This window comes from Varanus komodoensis, unplaced genomic scaffold (genome assembly GCF_004798865.1).
Source record: "Varanus komodoensis strain SLA01 unplaced genomic scaffold, ASM479886v1 scaffold58, whole genome shotgun sequence".
NCBI classification, from domain to species: domain Eukaryota; kingdom Metazoa; phylum Chordata; class Lepidosauria; order Squamata; family Varanidae; genus Varanus; species Varanus komodoensis.
This window is the reverse complement of record NW_025336197.1, coordinates 87036-113715: the sequence shown is the minus strand read 5'-3', so window position 1 is coordinate 113715 and position 26680 is coordinate 87036. Positions and strand designations below refer to the sequence as shown.

Genomic DNA, 26680 nt, shown 5'->3' with positions numbered 1-26680 from the left:
ATGGCTTAGATATAAATTATTGAAGGATGCAAAATATCTGGAACCATGTAACAGAAAAATTAGAGGTGTAAACCGTGACCCCTTTTGAAAGGAACACTTTGCAAACATAAATGTTTTATGAAAAGTAGATAGCTTGTTTTCTTGTCCAAGTGCTATTCTGTACTATAAATAGTGCCTTCCTGTACTCTCAATGGAAAAGAAGAATGCAGATTAGTTATCCTTTAGGCAGCTTAAACCACACTATAGTACTTGTACAAAAGGATAAATTTTAAAAATCTAAGTGTATTCTATAGGATGCATACATTTTATTATACTTGATTTTAAATACAGAATGGGACATGTTCTTCCAGATTATCATTGTAGCCTAAGGCTGCAAGAAGAAAAGATAATCACTGCACTGGTTCTTTTTCCTTCAAATCTCTCAAAATCTGGGAGGACTTTGGGACTATTCACACATACTGAGGCATGTTGTCTGTGGTGTACTTGGCTTTTCCTTTGACATAACCCAGCATTGGCTCCATTGTGCAGCATGATGTGCAAACGTGGATCACTGGGTTAAGGGCTGACCCAGCAGTCCACCCCAAAACCAACCACTGTTTGTCCCCTTAACAACCCAGCAGTCATCACACTGCCTAATGTTATGAAGAGGCAGACTGTAGGTTGTGCTGTAAAGCAGAAGAGGTGGGTGTCTTGCAGATAGTATAACCACACATCCTCAACAACCCATTAGATTTTAAATCAATGGTTTGTCATTACATGTGAATTAGGTGGCTGTTTCAACTGTATTTTCCAAATTGTTATTGCTAAAGAAGGAATGGATTATCTATTTCAGTTACCATTTTAATGACTACCCTATCACCAAGCATTTCTAAATCACCTACTGTTTTACAATGAAGATAAATGTTGCTAATATAAGACATGGTAATCCTAAAGGCCTCTTTAGTTTAAAAGAATGTAGAATGGTACAGTTCCTCTGACAGGTATGGATACAGATACATGAAACTGAATAATATCAAATCCCCTTGTTGTTCAAATAATCAGAGACCAATAACCCAAATGGAAACTATTACCATCCAAACAGATAAAATTATGAAAGGCACAGCAGCATACATTTATCACACCTGATTGCTGAATTTTTATCTTACAGTAGAAAGCTACAGCAATTATGGGTGCATGTAAACTACCAGCAACTAATGCAGGTGGAATTCTGGATTTTGATACTTTATGCCATCACATTTTTTGCATTCAACAGATTATGTAATTAACATTTGGCAGTTTATGTGTCTCTACTGACATTTTCTTATTTAGGAAGATGAAGTGTATCAGGGCCAGACAAAAGAAGTTTGGAGTTGTGCTGCAGATTTCAGCCTCAATTTCCTCTGTAAGCCCATTGGCTTCTGTAAGTTGTATTTTGAGATATATAAAAAAAATCTCTAAAGTATGCTTCACGACAGGAACAAAATAAAATGCACTGTAAAAAGCTTAATTTTGGTGAAATGCTATAAGCTGCCATCATTTTTAGAAAACACACACATCCTCTAAGTTCTAACTTAACTTTAACTCACTTTGACACCAGATATTCCTCAAGTTACAGCTTTGATGTTCAAATTCACTGATGCTGTGATATTAGAAGCCATTGCTGTTAGTGCTCCTGAGATTGGATCTGGAACTGCTGCTGACCTGACGCCTTGTAATAATATGCTGGAAAGACTGCACTTTTGCTCTTCCCCGTGTGCTTTAACACCACTATCAAGAACCTGTGCAATTATATGGCCCCCCTGTTGTGAGTGCACGCTGCTTTCTCGCATAGTTAGAAAGCTAGACAAGTCAATGAGTGGCAAAAAATGATGAGGCAAAGGAATAGGGTGAGAGAAGAAAACAGTGCAAATGCAAAAAGGAAAATTTAAGAGGAGAAAAAATGAGATAAAAAGAATAAAAAAATCAGAAGGAAAATGACTGGAAAATGTATGTGCAATGGCAGTGTTTTTATAACTAAAGAAAGAAGCCTGTTTCATGTCTTTAGCTTTAGGCAGGTCCCCCGCCCCCGGTCTATCTTGTGCTACATGGCATAATTTAAATTATCCATTATTTGTAAATGAGATCTATTCTCAATAAGCTGTCAATGGGGCTTATTTTCTATTCATGTGGTAGCACCAAGCAAGACCTTGAGAAGAGCCTGGGCCTTATATATACACATGTGTGTGTCTTTTATAGCACATGACAAGTAGGTTAGAAAGGGTAATCTGACGGAATTATTATGTAAACAGAGTATTGTGAAATCCATTCCAGTTATCATAGCATTGTATTTGCACTCTCTAAATACATAAAAGCAGAGCTTGTTTCCAAGTAAACATGCAATTTTGAATCACAACCTTCTATAATCTTCGACATGGCCTTTTTGTAACAGTAATAATATAGGATGTTTTGGTCCCCAATGCAGACAATGCAAATAGTGCCCTTAGCAGTAGAAAATAAAGTACGGTGATAATTTGTTACCCCAAATTTGCCATTTGACAGAGCCCCCCTTTACCCTTGGATAATGGACTTAAGTACTCTATACAGAATCTATTTGCTATGCATTAGTACCCACTGACCCAGAAAGGTTGGAGGTCTGTTTGGAGTCTCATGAATGCTCCTGCCACATGACTGCCATGGAGGGGCTTACCTGTTGCAAAATGACTATCATAGTGGACTTGGAGAGCACAACACTCATTTCTCAGAAGACAAACTGATGGAACTATAAAAGCAGCAATTTTCCTAAGAACCTAAGTACAAGGCAAAGGTGAGATCTGACTTGCTCGCCCCACACAAAACTACTTTCCGAACCAAAATAAAGATGGCAGCAGAGAAGCGTTCCATTTGGCAGCATGCCACCTTCAATTTTGGGGGTTTTTTCCCCCAGAAATGTTTAAAGACATAGTAATCAAGAGGAACAGAGCCCCTGGAGGGTACCAAGAAAGGTGTCCGCAGGTATTACTGCGCACTATGTTGGAGACATGAGTTTTAATATTCAAAGAGTTCATTGGGGCAATGGGATAGAGATGATTTAAATTTAGGTTGGTGGTTTGGCTATAGAATTTTGTGTACTACTGCTGACTCTTTCTCCCTAGAATGGGTGGAATTTGGATGGGTGAGTGGTAAGTGGCTGCTCCAGGTGGCAAGCTGCAAAATAAACTCAAAGAGCTGCATGCTGCTTCTGAGCCTCAGTCTGGTCACCCTGACCTGTAGTTCAAAACATCTGTAGGCATCAGGTTAGGAGAAGTTGTGTTCAATTGACAGAAAAATAACAGTAATATTTCACAAATTACATGTTACTCCTGTACTTTAACTGTAAAATGCGTAACTTCTACCCATTTTACAAACTCTTTAATTTCTTGATTATTTATATATGCAGGTTGTGCTTTATACATATTTGCATGTTGCAAGTTGATGTGTAGTCTGGATGAGGTCAGGTTCTTGAGTTACTTTGTCTGTGCATATTTCTAAACCGGATGGTGGCAGACTGACAAGCAGGTGCCTCATTAGCTGTGGGAAGTGAGCGGGCTATCTTCTTGAGTTACAATTCCACCCCTGGAAATATTGCACCTATCTATACTAGAAGCAAAAGATTGGCATTGGTAGACAGAAATTGCCTGCTGCTGCTAGATGCATTACGGAGCTTATGATTTCTGCTGCTGTACAGTATCTTTATACCTGCAGTCTTAGATACTTGAACTGCAACCACCTGGGACTTAATTCTGAATAAATGTGTAAAAGTGTGCTGTGTATTTGTAAATGTACATAAGGGTCACCAATGACAAAGGTTTTTCTAAATAAGCCATCTATTATGCATGCACAGCTGTCTGAGTTCTTTAAATTATGCTGTGGCTCTCCACTTTTGCTGCTGTGTCTAATGAGCACAATTGTGTTTGGAAAATTCATCCTCCGAGTCCTTTCTTGACTTATGTACTTGTGCTATGCCACTGAATTACACTGCCACCTAGAGGTTCTTTAGCAGAAAAGAAACCGTTTAGTGTAGCGCGCTGATCTCAGTTTTGTATGAAACCGAAAGCAGGCGCCTCCTTGTATGTTTAAAAAAAAAAAAGCTGTCTTCAAGCCAACAGCTAGAGAGCCCTCTCTTCCTTGCATTCTTTTCCTTCTTGTACTTGTACATGCATTACAACTACGTGTTGCACTACAATTCCTAGCATCGCTCGCCGAGGGGTACTGGGAGTTACAGCGTACCTCATCTGGAAGCTACCAGATTCGGGAACGATGCACCCTTCTGTCCAGAAAGGTGTCCTTCAAAATATACAATCTTAACCAGGTTACCCGCTATTATTTTACGCTCGACGGGTGAGGTGCTGTGAGGAAAGAGACGGGCTAGCAGAGGAGGTGGGTCGGGCCGTGCGGCGCGACGTGTAGCGCCAGGGCGTCACGTACCTACCCGCGCGTTTGCTTAGCGCAAGTCCGAGCCTCCCGGGACTCATCCACTGGACTAGGGAAACATACCGACAGGATTGGTCGGATTAGGCTGTAACACTCAATAGTCACTCTGGATGAAGTCCCAGATTCTGGGCGGGGACACTGCTAGGCAGGCGTGCTCTGAGGGAGCGTCCTGGCCTCGGGAAAGCAACTCTTTGGGGAGGGGGGGTCGAGGGCGTCGTTCTTCAGCAGAAAAGCAAGCCCCGTCGATTGTTCCCCGCCACCCACCCCCACAGCAGCGTTGTCGTGTGGTGGGAAGGAGGAAGAAGTGCCGCCCGCCCTTCTCTCGAGCTGGGCGAGAAATAGCGCCCGCCGCTCCCCCTTGAGACGAGGCGCCTCCCAGTCCCGCTTATTAAGCCCGCTCTTCTCCAGCCTCTGCTGAAGCACCGCCAAGTCCGCCGCGCATTTCCCCGAGGGGGCGGCGAAGGAGAAACTTTGCTTTGCAATGAATCGCGCGGCGAGCGGCTGCTCGGCGGGGTCGCTGTTCCGGCTGTGAGGAGGAGCAGGAGGGGCGAAGGGAAAAAAATAAACGCCAAGACAACTCCTCAGGTAGGGAAGCGAGGCCCATGAGGCGCGTTTGGGAGGGGGTGAAAAAGCAGGCGCGGCGTTTCTCGGACGAAGCGGCTGGCTTTCCGCACTCGCAATTCCTTAGCTGGCGATTAGCGCTTCATCAAACTTTACCGTTAGGCGGTGAGAGGCAGGAGTACCACGCGTGAACGTATGAATGCGGTCTCTTTTTTCTAGACAGGTTCCCGTGAACGGTTTACAGGTGTGAAGGCTGCTTTTCCCCCCTCTTGCCAGCACGGTGGGCGACCTGTTGGGGAGAAGCAACAACACAACTGGCTGAAACGCTGGCTTGTACTGAAGCTGGCTTGGCAACGTTGCCGCGAGTTTCAGTGCAGCCAAGGATTCCGCCCCTCGGTTTTGGAATCCGAAGTCGAACCATATGTGTGAGCCTGAGTGAGTGGAGATGGAAAGGACGAGAGGTGCTCAGTCGTCTGGCGGCTGCATGCATGCGTGTGTCGGCCGTCTTTGCGGAACCCCGTGTTCAGGCAAGAAGGGGCTTCCGTTGCTTAGGACTGATAGAAGCCACTGACGTTTTTCTGTCGAAGAATTTGGAGTAGGTTAAAAGACGAAGGGAGGGAGAAAGAGAGAGGGTTGGGGAATAGAGCTTGTGTTTTGTCTATATTCTTGCATTTCTGTTGGAAGTTTTGAGAAGGATCGTTTCTGAACCTACTCTTGTCAATGTAAACTTGACTATAGCACTCAGCAAGAGAATAACAGGAAAGAAAACAAGGGCTTTTATACCTGCTTTGTAAGCTACTGGATGCTGTCCACTTCCCATACTCGGTTGAAGAAAGCCTGTGCTTAACAGTTGGGGAGGGAGAAATGCCATTAGTACGTATAAATGTGTGCATGTACATCAGGACTGCAACTGTGTGCTTAATTTTTTTCCTCCCACTGACCTTAATCTATTGCCAGTGGCAGTAACTTGCTGTAAAGATGTTATACTTTCCCAGTGGGAGGTGTAGCTGAAAGCAGGCAGAAATACAGGGAGGAAATGTGGCTTTCGCTATTACTTTGTGTAATCCCTGTGAAAGATTTTTATGAATCAGAATGAGACAGTAAAATCCATGTTCTGTTTTGATGTTTTTTCCACAGAAGATTGACCCAATGTATGCTGAACTTACGAGGTGGTGGTGGGCTGAAAATGTCATGATCATAAATCATATGCTTTTTCAATGAGAGAAAAGGAATTGGAACTTTTTGGGTCCAGAACTGGACCTGTCAATCAACCCATGTTTGTAGAGACCTATGGATATCTTTCAGGCATTCTAGAAGCTGCTGTGAGACAGATGAGATGAGCTTTTACTGGTTTGCTGATATTTTAATCTTAAGAAAAATCAAGCCAATATTTTCCAATTAGCTAATTGCTTTTAAAATTTGAACCAGACTTGAACATTCAATTCAAATGCACAGTAGGCTAGGTAGTATTAGCACAGCATGTTTCTTTGTGTTTAAGCACTCCAGCTCCTAGTTTGAAATACAACTGGATAACATGGGTTCCCATTCTTTTGGGGTCAGTGGCATATATGGAATTTTGCATGTGTTGTGGGCACTCATAAAATTGCTGCTATTAGTAAGGTTTGCCCATTTATGAAATGTTTGCCATCACTAGTCACAAAGTACTTATTTCCCAGAGGGCAAACTAGAGAGACTAAAGGAAAAGTAGCTTGCCCAAAAACCTTAGTACGAAACAGTGATGTGGTCTTGAGTACTAAAACACAAAATCACTCTTTTGAAACAAAATAAAGATGCTATTGGGAGGCAATCCTTTGCTTTACATCATCAAGGTAGCCTTTTAGTTTAAAAAGTATTAAAAATTTTAGGATAAATATCAGGAGCAGGGACACTAGCAGGTGGTAAGAGAGGCATCTGTGGGCACCATCTTGGAGGCCCCAGAATTAGAATTTAAGAGCTTGTTTTGTATTTCAGGTAAATGTATGTTTCTTTGAGAGGTGCATGGTATAAAGAAAAAAACCCTCTCTGTTTCATGTCAAGCACAAAAACACCTGAAACTAAAGGAAGTTGTGGTTGAGCCATCACATAGAAACATAGAAACAGAGTGAGTCAGAAGGGGCCTTTCGGCATGTTTAATTTACATCACAATAAAACCCTAAGACTTATGTTTTTTAGCAGTTTAATTCTAGACCTACTTTTTGTTTAGCATTTTCAGAACACAGTTTTAGATGTGGAGTTCTGTATGTACTCATTTAGCCTGATACAAGAAGCTTCCATGGTAAACGCCAACAGTTAGTAATTGCCATATAGAATGGTTTTGGGCTACTGATCATACATAGAGCTGGAGGGATAAAAAACGAACCTCTTCGCCATTGGCCTTTGAGATGCCCAAGGTTTTATCTAGTTGATGATTTAAATACGGACATGAAAATGTAGGAGTCATCTGAATGTTTGGGCTGCAGTGTCACCACTATACTGCTGACCCAGAGCTCTATGTTGTATTTCTACCATCTAATCGTAAGGAGGCGGTCTCATTCCAAACAGATGCCTGGAGTCTGGCTTGGGGCAAATGAGAGAAAACCAGCTAAAACTTAATCCAGGCAGGGCAGAGTCCTTTTTATTTTCTCTTTTCTGGATAAAGGTATACATGCGGTATGGCCTGGGCAAGGTTGCACTGTCCCTGATGGTGATCAAAGCTGCCGGAAGTGTGTTTCGCCATCTTCAGATTCCACTGCCCTAGCTCCAAAAAGTAGTCCTTGCCACAATTATACATGCTCTGGCTATAGTTGGGTTGGATTTTGATAATGTGCTCCTTATTACACCAATTCTGGATCAGTTATACTGGCTATTTGTTTCTGGGCTAATTTGCAGTACTACTTTTGGTTTTTTAGATTGTTCATGTGCTTGGAATGCATGATACCTTTCTTTGATATGAAAGATCATCTACAAGTCCAAGGATTTATGATCAGCAGCTAAGCCCCTGCTTGCTGGACTAATGATAAGAGATTGTTTGCTTGATGGATTCCAGTGACAGGGTTAGTTTGGTGGTGGCCTCATACCTGTAGGACTCTCCCTCAAGAAATGAGTTCAGCACATTGTTGGAAAAAAATGAATAAACAAAACATTTTTATTTCAGTCTACTTTTTGTGAATTTTTTAATTGCTTCCCCTCCATTTGTGTATTATAGTTTTAACTGGATTGTTATTTTTTATCTCTGTTTGATTTTTAATGCTGTCCTGGAGTAATAGATATGCACTGATAATTAGTTTATGAACTATAAGTAAAGTAGAAGATTGTATTAGAGAAGGGTTGACTTGAACAACTGGAAAAATGACTTTTGTTTAATACTTCGTTCAATTGTTTTTTGTCCAAAATTTCTTTAAGTGGGTATATGGATATAGTTATGATTGTTTCTTCCCTTTACCTTGCTTGGCCCTGTTCCTGCTAGCCCACCAAACCAACCTAGCATTGAATTGCATAAAAGTTTAATGCCGCTGTGGTTCTGATAGTAAGGCTCTGGTACTTGCTCACTGTGGACTGCAGACAGGGTGACTGTTAATGGACTGAGTATGCTTTAGGAATGCTGCTTCAAACAGAAAAGCATGATGTATATTCCATGCATGGATTGATACCACTGCCTCTAATTATTCCCAGCAGGTATTGTCTTAGTCTGTAGCAGTGAAAACAATTGTCTTGTGGAATCTTGAAGACTAACCAGTTTGTTTATTCTGGCATAACCTGTTGTGGACACTGTCCACTTCACCAGATGCATCTCTAATACCCAAGTTAAGTGGTGAATGCTGACAAAAACTGAGCCAAACAAGAGAAACAAGTGGGTGGTACTGCCATGCTGAGGAGAACTACTAAGTTTGCAGAAGTTCAGTTTTAAAAACCTACCCCAAAGCATTTCAGTGAGGACTGGGCCTCAACTGTAGCTGCAGAATGCTGGCTGTCTCTTCAAAAGGAAAAATGGAGTGTGGTGAAGCTGAGGGTTGGAGAAATGCGTGGCTTCCTGGATGAAACCTTAGGGGAGGGGCACTTCTACCAGGAAGTGAGCATATTTTGCAACATTATACTGCAAGTTCCACTTTTTTATAGTTGGAAAGTTTTTCAGTAGAATTTTTAGATACGATCACACAGATAATGGGTGTAATTTTTTTTCAAGCCATGTTTTATTTGTCAGGAAATAATGTAGGTATTATTGGCACATTTCGGTTTCAAAGATTAGAATGTGGTTGTTGATTAATGGGACAGCCAGTTGAAATCCCTGTTTAATGAGGAACCAGCATTTGGGAGCACATGTGGGCCCTGGTGGTGGGAAAGGAAGGCAGTGGCAAAGCCTGCGCAGCAGTTCCTCTCTGTGGCCCAACACCACTCAGCCACTGAACCAGTCAGCTCACTGGGACTGGCTCTGAGAAGGAGCTGTGTCCACTCTGGTGCACCTGAGGTCCATAAAACAAAGCTTCACAGGATGATATGGTGTCACCAATTTTCCACTCACCTACCTTGTCATTAGTAGGTCTTGCAGTGGACAGAATTTAGTCACTTGTTATTACATTTGGGAAGGAATTTTTACTTACATTCCATGAGGTAAGAAAGGGATGGGCAGGGTTTTTGCTCTCTTCATTGCAGGATTAGTCCATGTATATGAGCTGAGTGATGTAGTAGTAGTAGTATTTGCTTTTATAGACCTCACACAACATGTATGAGGGACCATTCTGTATTTTAAGTCCCCACTATGGAGAGTGTGGTAGATATTGGACTGGAACAATTTGGAAGGAAAGGGGTGGGGCGCCTGTTTCCCTGTATGAGATTCCCTTTAAGGGGTCTGGGTGGATATGGCACCAAGATCAGGGCAGCATTTCTGGCTGTGAGCTTGCCATATCCACGTCGCAGGGAAAGTTACTCATGTTAGTAGTGTACACCATGTTGGATCCCTGAGCTTGTCATCCACCACCAACATACCTGGCTGGCAGACCAGGAAGGAAAATTAGCAAGATTCCATGTCCTATGCTTCTGCCAGTCCTTTTCCAAATGAATAAAGCTGTGACCCATTTCATAAGCCATACAAATGGTATCCCTGGATTGTTCCTTTCATTTGCTGAACAGACGCAATTAGGCAGTATGCTGTACAATGATGTTTAGCCTTAAGTGAGACGACTTATTAAATGTGCAAATAACAGTGCTTTCAGGCACATGTGAATGTCTGTCCAGAGAATGGAGATTATAGCATATTTCCTCACACAGCAGTGCATTGCATCCCTTTCAGAACCAGGAGGTGTCCTAGCCCTTGATGTGCTCAGTACAATGTATTCTTCTGAAAAATGGTATTTGAATAGGACTCCCCTTTGAGTGCATGTGTGGTGCTCTTAGAATGGCCAGAGGGTTGCTGTTAAGTGATGTAAGGAACATTGATTCCTTCCTGGGAGTCAGCATGGCAACTCTACAGCATTTTCTAATCCTTTCTGGAGCAACAAATTGAACGAGATCTTTCTCCAAGGTAATCAAGCCAGCTGAGTGAACTAGGTGATAGATTTTATTTTATTTTTTAAAGCTTTTGGCCATTTCTTTCGGTCAAGATTTAATTATACTGTAACTTGAAATCTGCAGTTGAAAAAAGTTGACAAAAGGTTATCCCGTTTATCTTTACATAACCAGTGTTTTCATAGTTTGCATTAAATGCTGTAACATTGCATCCATTTTAGGCTGCTAAATACTTTTGGAGTCATTGCAGTGCATTAAGTAGTACAGTGCTGCACAAGTTTGTGGTCAGAATTAGAATACTTACCAGTAAGTATTTACTGTATAGTTGAAGGGAGATGGATCTGGGTTCATGTTTCCTCAATGCTATAATTGAAGCAGTTTTGAGATTCCTAATCCTTGTAAAACGTGCATAGGAACTGGGACAGTCTTAATACATTTGCCTTTTACTGCTCAGTAGTTTCGTATCTATTAGTGTCAGCTTTTTATACTGGAATTTAAGCTCTAAAACGTATTCCTAGTACACAATCCCATTGGTCACAGATGTGAATACTTCTATTAGTTGCTTGAAAGTTATATTAACTTTTATCATTAAATTATTTTGGACTTGTCTAACTTGACCTCAAAAGAACAGGAAAGGGTTGTTCAGCAGTTTTTTTTTTTTTTTTTACCATGAATGTTTTCCTTTGTCTATCCTGACATGTGGAGGAGAATGTAAGTTTGTGTTTTCTAAATGTATGCATTCTAAATCATCATTAAAGAATCAGTTGCAAAGGCAGTGTACGAAAATCCTGCACAGCAACTCCGTGGCTCCTAACGTGATAAGCAGGGAAGAAAACTGTTCTTCCGTCAAGGAAATGCTCCAGATAATTTTAGAAATACCAGTAAATCTGTCACATATACAGCTGATACAGCATTTAAATATTGCAACATCCCTGTTTTTGTGTATGCAGTTCAGTTCCTGGGAATATTGTTGTGGTAGAGAAGAGTCACTGGCAGTGCTGACCAAAGATATTTTGCTGTCTGAGGCAGGAAAGCCAGTGGCAATCAATGTGACCAGTATCAAGATACATTATTCCCAAGGCCAAACAATTTGTTTTGGCAGAAAATCTCATATGCACTACTCTGTCTTCCTGACCATAAAATAACAAAGAGCTGCTGCTCTATCATCATGAGACTTGAGGCAGGTACCTCATTGTGCCCAGTGATAGAGCCAGTCCAACTGACTGTATTAAACACATTGACATAAATTTTGCAGATATTCCCGCTGCTTTATTTGTGGAGGGCTACTGAACTTTAATGCTACATTTTCGCAGGACTCTTTCTGTATAGTTGAATAGGTGAGGCTTAATTTAGATAACCAGTTTTACTCTACTCACCAAGTCCCAGCTTAATTGCTTGAATAGGAGGTCATCTGTGACTGGCAGTTATACTTTAAGTTCTTCGTAAGTTGAATGCCATTTGCTGAATTCTGTAGTTTTGCTTTTTCATATCTATAGGAATAAATTAACTAAAATGTTCATAACCCACTGAAAGGGCAGAGAATGTATTTGGGTCTGGTATTGCCTAAGCTTGGAGATGCAGATGAGACAAATTTTAGAGAAAGACTAGGAATTCCTTTCTTAAATTTGTCATTCCCTGCACTACTTTTAAGTCTACTATCTCTTATGTCCATTAATGAGTGGCAGTTACAGGTTTCTGAGAGGCCTTTGTGAAGACGTTCACAATAGGCACTCTCCTACAGTGAGTCTGCCTTGTCACTGACATGGCCACCAGCTGCTGTTTCTCCTCATCCTCTTCCTCATTGCTGCTGCCATGGCTTGATTGACAGGCAGTGTGCCAGTGAACAGTTAAATAGTGGCATTTCCTATCTATCTTTTTTGCCACCGCCATGGCCTGAGCAAGTGAGAGATGAAGGTTAGGAAAGAGGTTTCAGTGCTGAGCAACACCAAGAGACTCTTTTCTGTTACTTAGCCCCACTTGTCCTTAAACTGCCAACCCTGCTAGTAATTTTCCCTCAGTGTGCTCCTTTTAACATGTAATTGCTTGTTCAAGTTGTCTATATGGCTGACAGGTGTAGCACTGCATAATAAACCTTGTGAGATCACAAAGCTGATTTTTTGAGCAGGAATTTCCATATGGTAGAATCACCACCGCATGGAAATCCATATGATACTGCAAATAGTCTAGCTTGAACAGTTAAATATGCAAAATGAATCTATGGAGGGATGTGTGAACCAGCACTCAGCTGCATGGAGAAGGGGGGAGTACATGGGAGTGTCATGCAAGAGCAAAGTTTCCGTGTTCAGCCAGATGTATTAAGCCATGTCATGTGAAGAAGTCATGGGAATGTTCATTCTGTTTAGGTCATTGTCATGCAATCTTTATCTTTTTCAGTTTCTACTTCAGTTAATCAGAACAACAAAGCATAATATGAAACACAAGTGTGAGAGGGATATGTTATTGCGGACTGGAAGTTGGGTCAATACATATAGTAAAGATGTGGTTGGTTAAGATACTTCCAGCTGGTGGACTATTTGCTAATTTTCTGGCATACAAAGTAATTTGCTATTTCAGGTCCTTCTTGAATATGTCTGGAGTTGAGAGATGGAAGAGGAGCAAAACCACAGGCTTGGAACTCGTGTTGGCCCTCCTCAGATTCTTCCCATTCAGCAGTGTGGCAGTCTGGGGAATTCCTATTTTTCTAGCTCCATTCTTTTCTCTCAACCACCAGTTGTTTGTGCAGATTGGATGTATAACAATCCCTATCCATCTAGATATTATGCACAAAGATGGCACTCATGACATTCTTGTTGTTGCTTACTGTTTTTACCTGATCAAGGCTACTTTCAATCCCTGGAACAGACACAGGAATCAAAGTTTCCCAACCCTACTGCTAAGCTTAAGCTAAACCCTAACGCCAGTGTATAATTGCTATATGTTCAGACCACATGAACAAGGCCACTACTCAGGTTTTCTTTTGGACTTGCCTTTCATGCCCTGTCAAGGGTAGTTCAAAACCCCTATATATGTATAGGAATCCAGGTTTTCTTAACCTGAAGTTGAACTCGAACTTTTAACACCTCGATAAAATTACTGCCCATTCAGACATCATGCAGAAAGGCAGGACTCACCATGTTCTTGTTGATAGGCCTCTGTTCTTGTCCAGTCTATGGTATTTCTAGGTTCCTGGACATGCAGAAGAATCCAGGGTTTCTTAACCACTAACCCAGAGCTTACACTTAAGCCAAACACCTAGGTAGTATCCCTGTAGATTCAGGCATCTTGCATAAAGCCCACACAAAAGGTGTTCTTTTTGATTGTTTGCCCAACCCAGATTATTTTCAGGCACTGAAACAGACTCCAACCTTAACCCCAACTATAACATCCAGGTAGCATGTGTAAAGGTAGGATTAATGTGTTTCTTCTTGACTGTTCATTTTGTCTGCCAGTCAAGGATAATTTTGCATCCTTTGACTTGCATACTTATCATGGTTAAGTTCCTTAATCTTAACCTCAGGCAGAACTCCAAACCTAATACTTGGGTATAATCCATACACATTCAGATAGCATAAACAAAGGCAGAACTCATGGTGTTCCTGTTGAGCTCATGTTGCATTTGCCCTGGGCTAGGCATAGGAACCCAGGTTTTCTCAACCCAAACCCTAACCTGAAATTTACCTAGACTGTAATGCACAGATACAATGGCTGTCCATTTGGACAATGTGCATTGTCAAGGGGTTCTTGCTGACTGCTATTTCCGTTTGTGTAGTCTAGCCTGTTTTCAGATCATTGGCCATGCATCATGACTTGAGTCTTTCAAACCCTAACCTCAAGCTGAACCACAGCACTAACAGCCAGGTATAATCCCTGTGCATTCAGACATCATGCACAAAGCATGATGTTCTTGTTGCCACTAGCATGATTAGGGTGTTCATGTTGCCCACTTCTTGTATTTCCACTGGCATGACTAATTTCAGGTCCATGGACATGCAAAGAGTCCCAGGGTTTCCAAATGCCAATCCTGAACTGAAGGTTAACCCCAGCACTACTGTTCAAGTATAATCCCTATCAATTTGGACACCATGCCCAAAGGAAGCACTTGTTGACTGCTCATATTCCTTGTCCATTCAATGATAGTTCTAGGTCATCAGTAATTCGCAGAAATCCAGGTTTTCCTAAGCCTAACCTGAAGCTTCATTTGAACCCTAATACCCAGGTTGAATCTCTGTCTGTTCAGGCTTCATAGATAAAGATAGCACTCAGGGGTTTTTTTGTTGACTGCTCTCTTTCTTTGACCAAACAAGATTATTTTCAGACCCATGGACATGCACAGGGAACTAGGTTTTCATAATGCTAACCTTAACACTAACCATAACATGTGAATGTAATCTTTGCACATTCAGACAAAGGCAGCACTTAAGGTATGCCTATAGATAGCTCTTTCTGTTGTTCTAGTTCCATGCTCAGGAATCCAGGTTTTCCTAGCCCTATCCATAAGCTGAAGCTTAAGTCCAATACTCAGGTATAATCCTTATGCTTCCTTTTTCTGTGATGTCTGAATGTGTATGTTTTTGTGTGGAGGTTGTTTTTGTCCCAGCCCTAACTCAGGTATAACCCTTATACTTTCAGAAATCCTGCAGATAGGCAGCAGTCAGAAAAAGGGTCTGGAGGAGTGGTTGGAGAAGGGAAAGCTGTGGCTGGTGGAGTGGTCCATCATTCTTGTCATCTTCATGTTATCCGGTCAAGATTGCTTTCCTCAGCTCCTTGAATTGCCATTGGATAACATACCATGTTCCAAGTCTGCCCCTAATGCTGCCTTCAATACTTTCTGAAAGCTTTGCTCTCTGTTGGCAAAAGAATTCAAATTAGTTTTCAGTGTGTCTTGGAAACGATAAATTAAGGATTTCAGAGTTGGCTGATCCATGAAATGAGTGAGTTCATTTTTAAATTTTAGAACTGGCAGGTGGGGTGTGTGTGACAATGTTCTGCTCTTGTTGTGACCCTTCATTATTCAGGAGCCATTAGAAAGAAATCAACCGCAGAACTTGATACGGCTTTTTTTCTTTTACATTAGTGTCCTTTCTGTATCATTACATTCATTTTGATAACAGTTGTACAATTGGACACAGATTTTCATTTTTGGTTTTTCCATATGGTTAAACATATGAATGATTTAAGAATGTTAAGGTCATTAAATTCATGGAGGAATAATTTGATAATCTGTCAAAAGATAAGAAAACTTTAATTTTCCTCTATATAAAGAGTTATAGAGAGCTCACATTACTGTATTTGCAGTTTAAAAAACATTTTTCAGAAAAATGTAGTCTTTATTTCTCACTTACTTCTGAATCAGGTGTAATGGTGAAGCTGGACTAGATGAGGGCCAGCAAACTGAAGTAAACTGAATTGTGGCAAGGCAAAGGAATTGTGGGTATGTGGTTCCTGTGCATTGTGGTTGACTGTGGTTACCTGTTGTAGATGGTGTTTCACTTCATCTGAAGGATCAGGCCCATTTTCTTTCTAAGAAGCCTGGGAAAGAAAGTTCTTTCAATAACTCGGAGCACCCTTTTATCAGGGTTGACTGGTACACCAGCCATTGCATTTCTTAGACCAGGATTACTTGCCAATACTGGTCTGGGAACTGAAGTTGGGTTATTGGAATGCATTTTATGTGGAGTTATTCTTAAGGCTGGTTTGGAAACTGCAGCCAGAACAGGCTGTTTCTGCTAGGCAGTTGAGTGGGATGACCTATTGGCAGCATTTCTGTGCCAAAGTAACTGCTCTGGTTGCTTGTTTGGTATCAGGTGCATTTTAAAGTTTGGTTGTTGGCATATAAAGCCCTAAATAGCTTGACATCTGGTTATCTGAGAGCTTGCTTTGTCTACTGTAGACCCCTGTGATACTTGGTGCTACATACATCCGAGGCCCGCTCTACAGTCTTTTAGAGCAGGTATTTAGTGTAGTGGCACACACTATATAGAATAATCTTCCCTTGCCACTAGACATCAGCTCTTTTCATTTTTAGGCAGACTCGTTTATGAAAGCTTTTCCTTTGTAGTTGACCTTCTTATGCAGATAGTCTATATATTAACTTCTTATTTGTATGTTTCTGTGAATTGTATGCATTCCTTTGAAATCTTTAGATGCTAGAATTTGAGAAACACTTTCAAATATGTAAGTGAAACACACCCTTTGTATGTTTGTTATGATAATGCATGTTTCACAATTGAACTATAATCATAACTGCTGAAAGGCACATGGAAAAGGTAGTATGATGTAGTAAAAACTACTGTTTGTGGCAAGAAAGATACTCTGGTCTAACTAATCAGTGCTTTCTCCATCTTTTTGTCATCAGTTTTTGCCATGGGTTGTGGACTAAACAAGTTGGAAAAACATGATGAAAAGCGGCCTGGTAATATCTATTCAACTTTGAAGAGGCCCCAAGTAGAAACCAAAATAGATATCTTCTATGAATATCATTTCCTGGAATTTACAACTTTAAGCAATGGTAAGTCTCTTTTCTATTTTTAGGTTTTAAAACCATGCTGTTTAGGATAGTTGCAATTATTCATGTTGATAAGGAATGTGGATAAGTTTGCACAGCTTGTAAATCTTTTGTTTGTTGTTCTGCAAATTGTTACGTTCTGCCTTATTTTTTCCAATTCTAAAATAGCTTTATTATTTCCCTCAATTGTATAAAATAGTGCAAAATATCAGCCATCAGAAGTGCCCTGAGGACAAGAGTCAGTGATTCTCGATGAAGGTTTTAACAGGGTGGCAACTTTAGTCTTCTGGTTTGCTAATTAGAATAACATTTGTGCTTGTTTGGATTCCATTGCTTCATCTATCCCTGCTAATCAGGTTCTCTTGAGGCAATTGAAAAAGAGTGTGTGGCACATGCAAGCCAAAATTAGCCCCCATATTAATTTTTTCCTACTCAGTTGAATATTTGGCAACAGAATTTGTCCTGACTTCTTAATGTTGACTTCTCCATACCTCTTCAGAATCTACAGTGGATTAGCTTCTGGAAAGTGATCATTTGACCTTAGGGACAAACTAGACATCATGCTAAATGTGTCTTTAACAACCATTTCAAGATTTAAAAATAAAAATCAGGAGGGCAAGATTTTCATTGGGATTGTGTTCGGGGAGAAAAGGGTCCAGGCATCTCTTTATACTGCAAATCAGTTTCAGAAATAACATGACATGACTGCTAAACATACATTAACTTCCATTCTGATTTGGCCCTTAAAAAGTCACTCACACAGATGGCTGTTGGCGCTCATCAGAGAGGGACCCAGTTGTTTAGACCTACCTTTAAATGAAATCCAGAAAATCTTTTGAGACTGCAGAAATCATTTTCTGAGGACCAGCATTAACTGCCAGGAATAAATACAGAATTATTCTCTCCTGTGCATGAACACTTATTTTTTGACTATAAATTGTGTTGTCTGTTTTTCACAGATTGTGGCACCCCACATAATTAAAATAGGAAAGGACTGCTGTGACTTTTCGCTTCTGCACTACATTTTTATTTTGCATGAGTGACTAAAATATGTGATTATCAAGAAATAAAAGAACAGTATATTAACTACTTGAAAACTTTGCTTTTTAACCATTTAAAGTTCAAAGCAGGAAGTTGTTTTTAACTGTATTCTTAATTGCTGCTAGTTCTGTACTAGAATTCAGGTTCATAAGTCTGTGCATGCTACATCATTTCCTGCCTGTTTGATGTTTCTTTGTAAAATCACTTGTGCTAAAAATAACTTGCTAGCAAATGAGGTAGTCGTGTTCTCTGGTCAAGTCCATTGTCATGTGGAAAAAAATTCTTGTTTTACATTAACAATACTTAGATTTGTAACTTAACTGACATTAATTTTCTTCAAAACAAATCTATAAAAATGACATTTTATTCTTCTCTAGTATTAAACTTTTGTTAGTATGTTTTTTTACTGGGGAAGAGATGGAAGCATTATAAAGATTCTGTATTAAAAAGTAAATTATAGTGTGCTTCCTTTTGAAATCACACAGTGTGCAAAATAAAGATACTATGATTGTGCAGGGATAGTAATGTATATTTTGTGCTATACCTGTTAACTTAATGTCACATCAAGTACTTTGACCATAGAAATATTTCTTCTATCCACAGATTTTAGAATGAGCTTGAAGTTATTTTAAATTCAACCATTTTCTGTTTGAGTCTGCTGAATTATATGGGTTAGTTTTGTCTTACAACATTGGCAAAGCCCAACAATAGGCTATATAGTTTTTATATTTCGGTAAGTAGGATAGAACAAAATAGACTGGGAGGAATGTAATACAATCCAGATGCTGTGAGATGTGTAAAATGCAGAAAGTGTGTTGGGTTCAAATTTAGGATAAAATGAGACTTACTTTTTCATTAGAAAGAAAAGAAGCAAAACTTGCATTAGAATAATATTTTACACTTCTAACACACACACACACACACACAAGGCTAATTGGAAGAAAACAACAACATGCTTCCCCAGAGAGGTTTGCATGGCGCTGATGCTATATACTTTTCGGAGCCAGGTAAAAACGTTTTTATTTACCTGACATTTTAATACTTAATTTTTAACTACTTTTATTCTCATGCTTAGCCACATTCTATCTTACTTATTGCATTATACCATTTATTGCATTATGCGGATTGTACTTTTTCTGTTTGTTTATTGTTTGTTGGATTTTGTTAGCCATCCTGAGCCGCTGTTAAGGATGGGGTAGAAATGCTGTAAATAAACCAAATAAGCCTATTTAATTCAAGTAAATTTTACCATATATCAACAGATATTCACCCCTTTCGATCTTTCTAGCAGGAAGAAAAGGTAATCAAAATAAAATCAATATGAGGAAAAGAACTCTACAGTGGGTTGTGAAAAAGAATTCACATCATTGCTACCACTGATGCTATATAAGGAATAAAACAGATATTACTTTAAATCTGTATCTTACAGTATGTCTCTCTTTTATTGGTACTTTAAGTACAGAGACCTTGGGGCAGGTTGAGAACCAGCATGGGGGTGGGGTTCCTGTTCCCCCCCCCGATATTGATTAGGGGTCCTCTACCTTAATGTATAGTAAAAAATAAATGGACCCACTTGGTAGACACTGATTTAAAGTTAGATCTTGGTTCTAATTCAGAGGAATATTTTTATTCTAAATTTTGGCTAGAGTTGGTAGAATTCTTTCAAGCCAACTGTTTTTCTAGCATTGAGGAAATGAAAGGTCACATCCAAGCTACAAGAAGCTTCCCAGTCAGTCTTCACCTTTCCCTGAAGAGATGGTTCCAGAGATGGCACAACTCTTCTGACTCACTCAAGCAGAAAAATACCTGTCCATATCTGGCAAGCTCAGAGTATCCCTCACTGTTCTCAGATTAAACCTCCGACTGTGCTAAGAATGAGATTAAACTGCCCCCCTCATCCCATCTAAGATTTCCAGGAAAATCATCCAGCTGCCAACTGACTTGAAAGTTCAACCCTCTGCGCTCCTCCATTTGGTTAGAATCTTATGCAGATTAATCTTCTAACTGTTAAATTATCTTTGCAAGCATGTAGCATTAATCAGAATGTTCATTTTATGGACTCATTCTTTAAGGTGGTTATTTTACAGTTGACTGTTGCAGTGAGTAGACTGGAAATTATTCTTGGAAAGGTGGAAACCTGTTAAATCTCACCTTGGGTTTAATCAACTATCAAGCACATTGGTTAGAATGTGGTCATTGTACTAAAGACTGGTATCTGTCCTTTGCTGAAACTAGTGTCTTTAGCACACCAGTTTGCACAAATTTGGGGTTAATTCACAATATAAGAAATCTATTTGCCACATGTACACATGCATTTTGTTTGCAGTGCTTAAGACTTGTATGTGAAGGAAGTACTTGTCAGGAAACCTCTTCCAGAGTTTCCACCATGTGTCCTTATGGGTTTACAAATGAATACATCTGTGTCACTCTTCACTGTGTTTACTACTACAGACATGCTGCCATGTAAAATGTGAACTGGTATTTGTGTAGAAAGATGCACATCAACTAAAACAGTGTTTTAGATTGAGAGATCTTCATGTGCCACAAGGCATTGATTGCCATAAATATCAACAGGGGGTAAGAGGTCTTCACAGCAGTGGGTTCATACATATTTATATCCCCATTAAGAAAGAGATGGACAGAAGGGCGCACACTAATCTACCTTCATATAAGCATAAAGATCGATTGGTTGCAATGGTACTCAGCAACTGTTGCCTCTGTTACATATTTATGTTGCTTTAGTATATTGTTTTTCTGTTAATGCAGTTGAGGGGGCATAACAATTCACAATAACAGCACACAATTTAACAGACACAGGCAGAGGGAAGAAGAAAATAAGAATCAAGTATGAATTATTTGTGGTGGTGGTGGTGGTGTGCTGTCAGGTCATCTTCGACTTAAGGTAGACCAGTGAATGAATGCCCTCCAGAAAGTCCTGTCCTTGGCAGCCCTGCTTAGCTCTTGTAAACTCAAGACTGTGGCTTCCTTTGTGGAATTGATCCATCTCATAGCTGGTAGTCTTTTCTTCTTCTGCCTTCAACTTTCCCTAGCATTATGATCTTCTCCAGTGAGCCTTCTGAAGCAAAACCCCTTACCAGTTACGTACTTGTTTTAATCCTCACACACAAGGAGAGTTCTGGAAGGAAAGGAATCAAATGAAGGCTAGTTCCAGCCGAGTTGAAGGAGAAATCCTTCTGTTTCACTTTTTCCTGTAGTTCAGTTAGGTAGGCACTGTGGGCATATACATGTGGGAAACACTTGGAACCTGGAAAGGTAAACACCTTTCTTTTCCTTTTTAACCAGGCAGTGGGATTCACTGCTGGTTTCTGCATAACATATCACTGTTTTACATTACTGAAGTTACTAATAGGGGTAAATGATTGATAGGGCATTCTGGTTTTTAAAGTTATTCAGTGCACCACTGTATATTCTGACCTTAAAAATGTGATTAAGGGTAATTTCTCTACAAATAATTGAATCATACACTATTTTAAACAAAGGTTGCAGCCTGCTTCAAGTGTTGTGATTGCCTTTTTAGTGTCTGGCTTCCCCTTCCTCAGTATCACCAGTGATTTTAAAAATTGTACTGTAGTGTGATAATATATCTCCTAAAATGATGCTATTATAGGTGGTCTTATATGACTTAACATTGATTAGGCAATTTATTTTCCCAGTGCTGGAAGTTATCTAATTACGTTTTTCTGCTATTGGAGCAGATAGAATCATACAATTATAAGAACTTCTAATTTTGAGTTCCTTGTACTGAGTATTTCATCTTACCTATTTGTCTCTGTTCTTGCTTTATCTCTTCTGCCTGCAGTGGAGAGTGGGTGAAGTAACAGAACCAGCACATTGAACTGGTTTCAATGGTTGAAAAATGGTTTGCAGCTTTATTGAACAAGCAATTTCCAACTATTTGGCACTAGCAGCGTCAGATTGCTAGGAAAATCCAATGCAATGTCACTCCCTACTGCCCCTACCCTTGTTACTTGTCCCAGTGGCACAGCTAGTTTTGTGTAGTTTCTTCAAGAATTTATGGTGTGCTCCAGCCATTTATTTGCTCTTGCTTGGGTCCTTGAGGTTAAACTACCAGTTGTGACAACAAATATAGAGCAAAACAATGAAAATTGCTGTGAGAAGGCAAGTAATGTAGTCAATTCTCTGCAGCAAACTAGAACCATGATGTGATTGTGCGCATATATTTCACTTAAAAAAAGAATGATCAGCTGCGTACAATGTATTTGACATAGCATGTAGTTTAGCCTTTAGTTCTCACTTGCTCAGTGTTTAAAGCCTTTTGATTTTCTTTCCCTCTTCAGCTTTTTTTCCCAGCTACATCATAAAAAAGCTCTACTACACTGAGCAGCGGCCTCAGTTCATACGTGTCTCTTTTCAGTGCAAATATTAACCAAGATTAGCTCCTTGTGGATTAAACCCTAAACAGGGAAGTCCTTGATTCGACCACAAAGTTAATAGATAATAGCAAGCTGTTAATTCTCCCATCTTGAATCCACTCCCTCATGTATGTATGCAATGTGGTATGCACAATACTGGTATGTACATGCGAGGGCTGTTCAAAGTATTCATCTGAAATGTTTTGAACACTTGAAGTGATATATAAATACTTGTTAGTGCTTGCTGTGCACGAATCTGCTATGATAATCACTGTTTGTCCCAGGACAGGGTGTTACTTTGTGTGAATCTGGGTGGATTTCTTTAGGGTGACTTGTTTAAGGTGTCTTTAAGGCATCTGTTTTTGGTGGTAAAAGATTGCTGAATGCCAAGGAGAGAACAAAACAACATTTCATTAAGCAGTTTGCCAAAGAAGGATGGTCCCATTATTGGCTATCATTCTGCTTTTGAGAGGCTCAATGACCCTAGTTCCTAAAGATAAAGGGTTCATCAGAAGCATATTTTTTTAGTTAGATTATCATGCAAATGTATGTGGCTGACAATTTCATGCATTTTTACCATGGTTCAGCCTTTTTAAGAGACAAAAGTACTTTTGATGGTACCTTCAGGAGTTAACTTTGTTGCCCTTAGAAAGGCATTTTCAAATTACGCCCTCAGCATATTTGGAGGGAAAATACAAAGGGCTCTCGTGTGCACAATGGTTGTACATTTGTGGCACTGGGGAAGTAGAAGATGCAGTGCATTAGCTGTTACTTTGTTCTCTCACTTTCCAGAGGTTCTTTTGAAAATAAGAGCTGGATGGCCTCCAGCAGACATTAATTACAAGTAAGGTTGCTGCCTTTGCAGTAGCAACATGGAATGTCTGTCATAATTCTTAAAGGGTTCTGCAGTGGATTATAAAGGAGATGTGTGTTCTGTTTGGTTTGCTTTTATTGGTATTTTGTATTCCTATATTTTATATAGTATTGTACTTTATAAGGGCATTTGTGTCACAGACAATTCAATTCAATTCATTCATAAAGGGCTTTCTTACCTTTCTATGTATATAACTAATTTGGCATTGTTTTCAAAACCAAATTAGGCAATTTTTCAGAGTAAGTCTTATGCAGAATACTCAGCATATATATTTTGATAAGTTGTCTTGTAATTGTGGAATTTACTTGAATAGCCATGCATCTATTAATTTGATAGACATATGGTTAAAACCTTTTACATAAAATGGTGACAGCTTCTCTTTTGAAAAGAGCTGCAATCATATTTTTTGGATTAAGATTTAAAGTAAACCACCAAATGTAATGGAATGTAAATTATTTACGTGGGGGGAGTTGGGGTACTGCTCTATGATAGAACTAATAGGAAAATTAGAATTACTTTTGATTTTGATTACTTTTGACCAATTAATATTTATTAAATAGACTTTGCTTTTATTGTACTTACTCTAGGCTGCATGATTTGAACACTAATATTTTGACTTTCTTCTGCTTTAAGGAATAGACACCGGGCTCTTCCAAATGTGCCATTTGTTATGCTATTGCTCTGCCTTATTCCTGCAATTTTATGGGAGGTTCATATGATGTCCTCCTTCTGTGTTTGCCCAGTACATCTTCTGTACTTTTCCTTTTTGCAGAAAATTCATTAAGGAAAAAAAGAATCACCGCTGAGAGCCTTCTGATTGGTAATGCTAGGAGCCCTTTATCTAGATGTATCCACAATTAAACTGCTAAAGTCATGGGGCTGAATCCAGTTAAGCATTCACACAAGTAAGCTCTTGTGATGGGAATTCTCCTTCTTGGTTCCCACAGCAATTATCTGTGTACCCTGTAAAGAGAGTCATGGAGCCTTTAGGAAAAGGTGTGGTTTATGGGGTGGATGGCTGCAGTGAGAGAAGGTAAACACAACCTGTTATCTCTTACAGCTGCATTTCCCAACCTAGAGCCTTCCAGGTATTTTGAACTTCAACTCCCATCAGCCCCTGCCATCTTGGGCAATACTCAGGAATGTTAGGAGTTGTAGTTCAAAATATCTAAAGGGGTACCAATTTGGGGAAGGCTGTCTTAGAAACTACTATTGATATGAGTACATAACTTACAAGTAGTCTCAGTTAAGTTCCATGAACTCACTCATGAAGAACTTTCTTCTCTACCATCTGAATAGATTTATTTTCCTATACAAATACTTGCCCAGAGCCAATTTTTGATAAAAGCACAATATGTTTTGAGGTTGTTAAATTGATTTGCCTACAACTAAACTCTTTATAGAAAGTATAACTTTCTGATAATATTTTTAATAAGTGTATACAGTTTCCTAATTAAGGTACTTTTGCATTTTATAGAAGTTTCTCTTTCTGCTTGAAAAATCTTTTCAGCTGTCTTCACAGCAGAAAATACAGGACATGTACCTGTTCCTCCACTGATATTTTCAGGAAGAAGTCTGATAGTGATTGATAAAAGGTGAACTTCTTAACCTTACCAACAAACCTACGTTAATAAATCACTAGGCCCAGCTAGTATCCATCCTAGGGTACTTGAAGAACTCAAATGTGAAATTGCTAACCTTCTCACAGGAACATGTCTCTTAAGAGCAGCTTTTGTACCAGAGGACTGGAGAATGACCAATGTAATACCAGTTTTGAGAAGCTAAATTTTTTAGTGGGGATTGGGTACATTACAGGCTGGTTAGCTTAAAGTCTGTTTTGGTAAATTGGTTGAAAGTATTATTGAAGATAGACTCAATAAGCATATAGAACAACAAGCCCTGCTGTAAAAGAATCAGTATGTCTTCTGTAAAGGTAAGTTCTGATTTATTAACCTTTTAGAGTTCCTTAAAGATGTCAACAAAAAAGCAGCCAGCAGTGAATCTGTAGACTTCATTTACTTGGACTTCCAAAAGGTCTTTGATGACATCTCTCACTTAAAGAGTCCGAAAGAAACTTAGCTTCCATACTTGGAATAAGAAAGCAGGGGTTCTTACAGATTAGTAACTGGTTAAAAAAATATAAAGCAGATAGTAGAAATAAATGCTAATTTCTCATAATGGAGGGACAGAAGCAGTGAGATCTCACAGACCAGTGCTTTTCAATGTATTCATAAATGATCTGGAATTAGGAGTGAGCCATGAAGAGGACAGGTTTGCTTATGACACCAAACTATTTAGGATGGTTAAAACAAGGAGGATTGTGAAGGAGTCTCATCAGACTGAGAGAATGAGCATCAAATTTCATCCCAACTTCAGGTGTAAATTGCTAGAATCTGATGACTGACCAAGACAGGAATCTTGGGATTCTTGTGGATGGCTTGAAGAAAATGTTGGCCTCAGTGTAAGGCAGCTGTAAAAAAGGCAAACTCCATGTCAGGTGTAATTAGAGAAGCCATTGAAAACAAAACAGTTACCCTGATAAAAATCTATGGTGTGACTCCACTTAGAATATTGTGTAAAGTTCTGGCTCCCTCTCCTACAATTGGATATTGTATGTTGGAAAAAATGCAGAAACAGGCAGTTGAAATGATGAGGTGGTTAGATTAAGTCCCCTATGAGGAAAGTTACACCAGACAAGATCTTTTAGCTTATGAAAAAGGTAAGAGGAGGCACTGTAGAGGTGTGCAAAAATTATGCAAGGTGTGGAGAAGATGGATTGGGAAACATTTTTCTCCTTTCATAAAATAGAGCCTGAGATCGTCCCATAAAGCAGATGGGTGGGAGATTCAGGACAGATAAAAGGATTTTCTTCTTCATACAGCATGTAGTGTTCAGACTATGAAATTCACTTCTATGAGATAATAGTAATGGCTAGCAATTTGGATGACTTTAGAAAGGGATTGGACAAATTCAGGGAGGAAAAGGCTATCAATGGCTACTAGTTCTGATGTCTAGAACCTGCTTCCAGTACCAGAGGCTGTTTGCTTAGGTACACCAGGTGCTGGGGAACATGACCGGGAGGGTGCTATTGCTTGGGGGATCTTGTGGGCAGGGGATTCACCAGTGTGTGAACAGAATGCTGAACTACGTGGACCATTAGTTTGATCCAGCTTGGCTGTTATGGTCTTACTGGAGTTAATACTGGGTGTTATCTAGTTAATTTATTAATTTTAATTTATTAATGACTCCTTTTATTAGAATGGGGCAGGAGGTAATTCCCCCTTTCCTTGCAGCCTTTCTGTACACCCACGGAATTTCTTCCACAGGGCTGGGGGACCTTCCAAAGCAGATGTGGGCTAGTGCAAGATGCTGTAGTGGGGAGAAGGGAGATACAGG

At 39.7% G+C, this 26680-nt stretch overlaps 1 protein-coding gene across 1 annotated transcript in view; it reads left to right on the top strand.

Annotated features, from left to right (window-relative positions):
- Positions 1-4750: 4750 nt before the first annotated feature.
- Positions 4751-26680, top strand: part of RFTN1 (raftlin, lipid raft linker 1) — a 97700-nt gene continuing 75770 nt past the window's right edge. The window contains exons 1-2 of the mRNA XM_044449362.1: positions 4751-5013; positions 16826-16978. Of these exons, the coding sequence (XP_044305297.1) occupies positions 16834-16978 (145 nt within the window). The 5' untranslated portion in view covers positions 4751-5013; positions 16826-16833. The remainder of the gene's footprint in view (positions 5014-16825; positions 16979-26680) is intronic.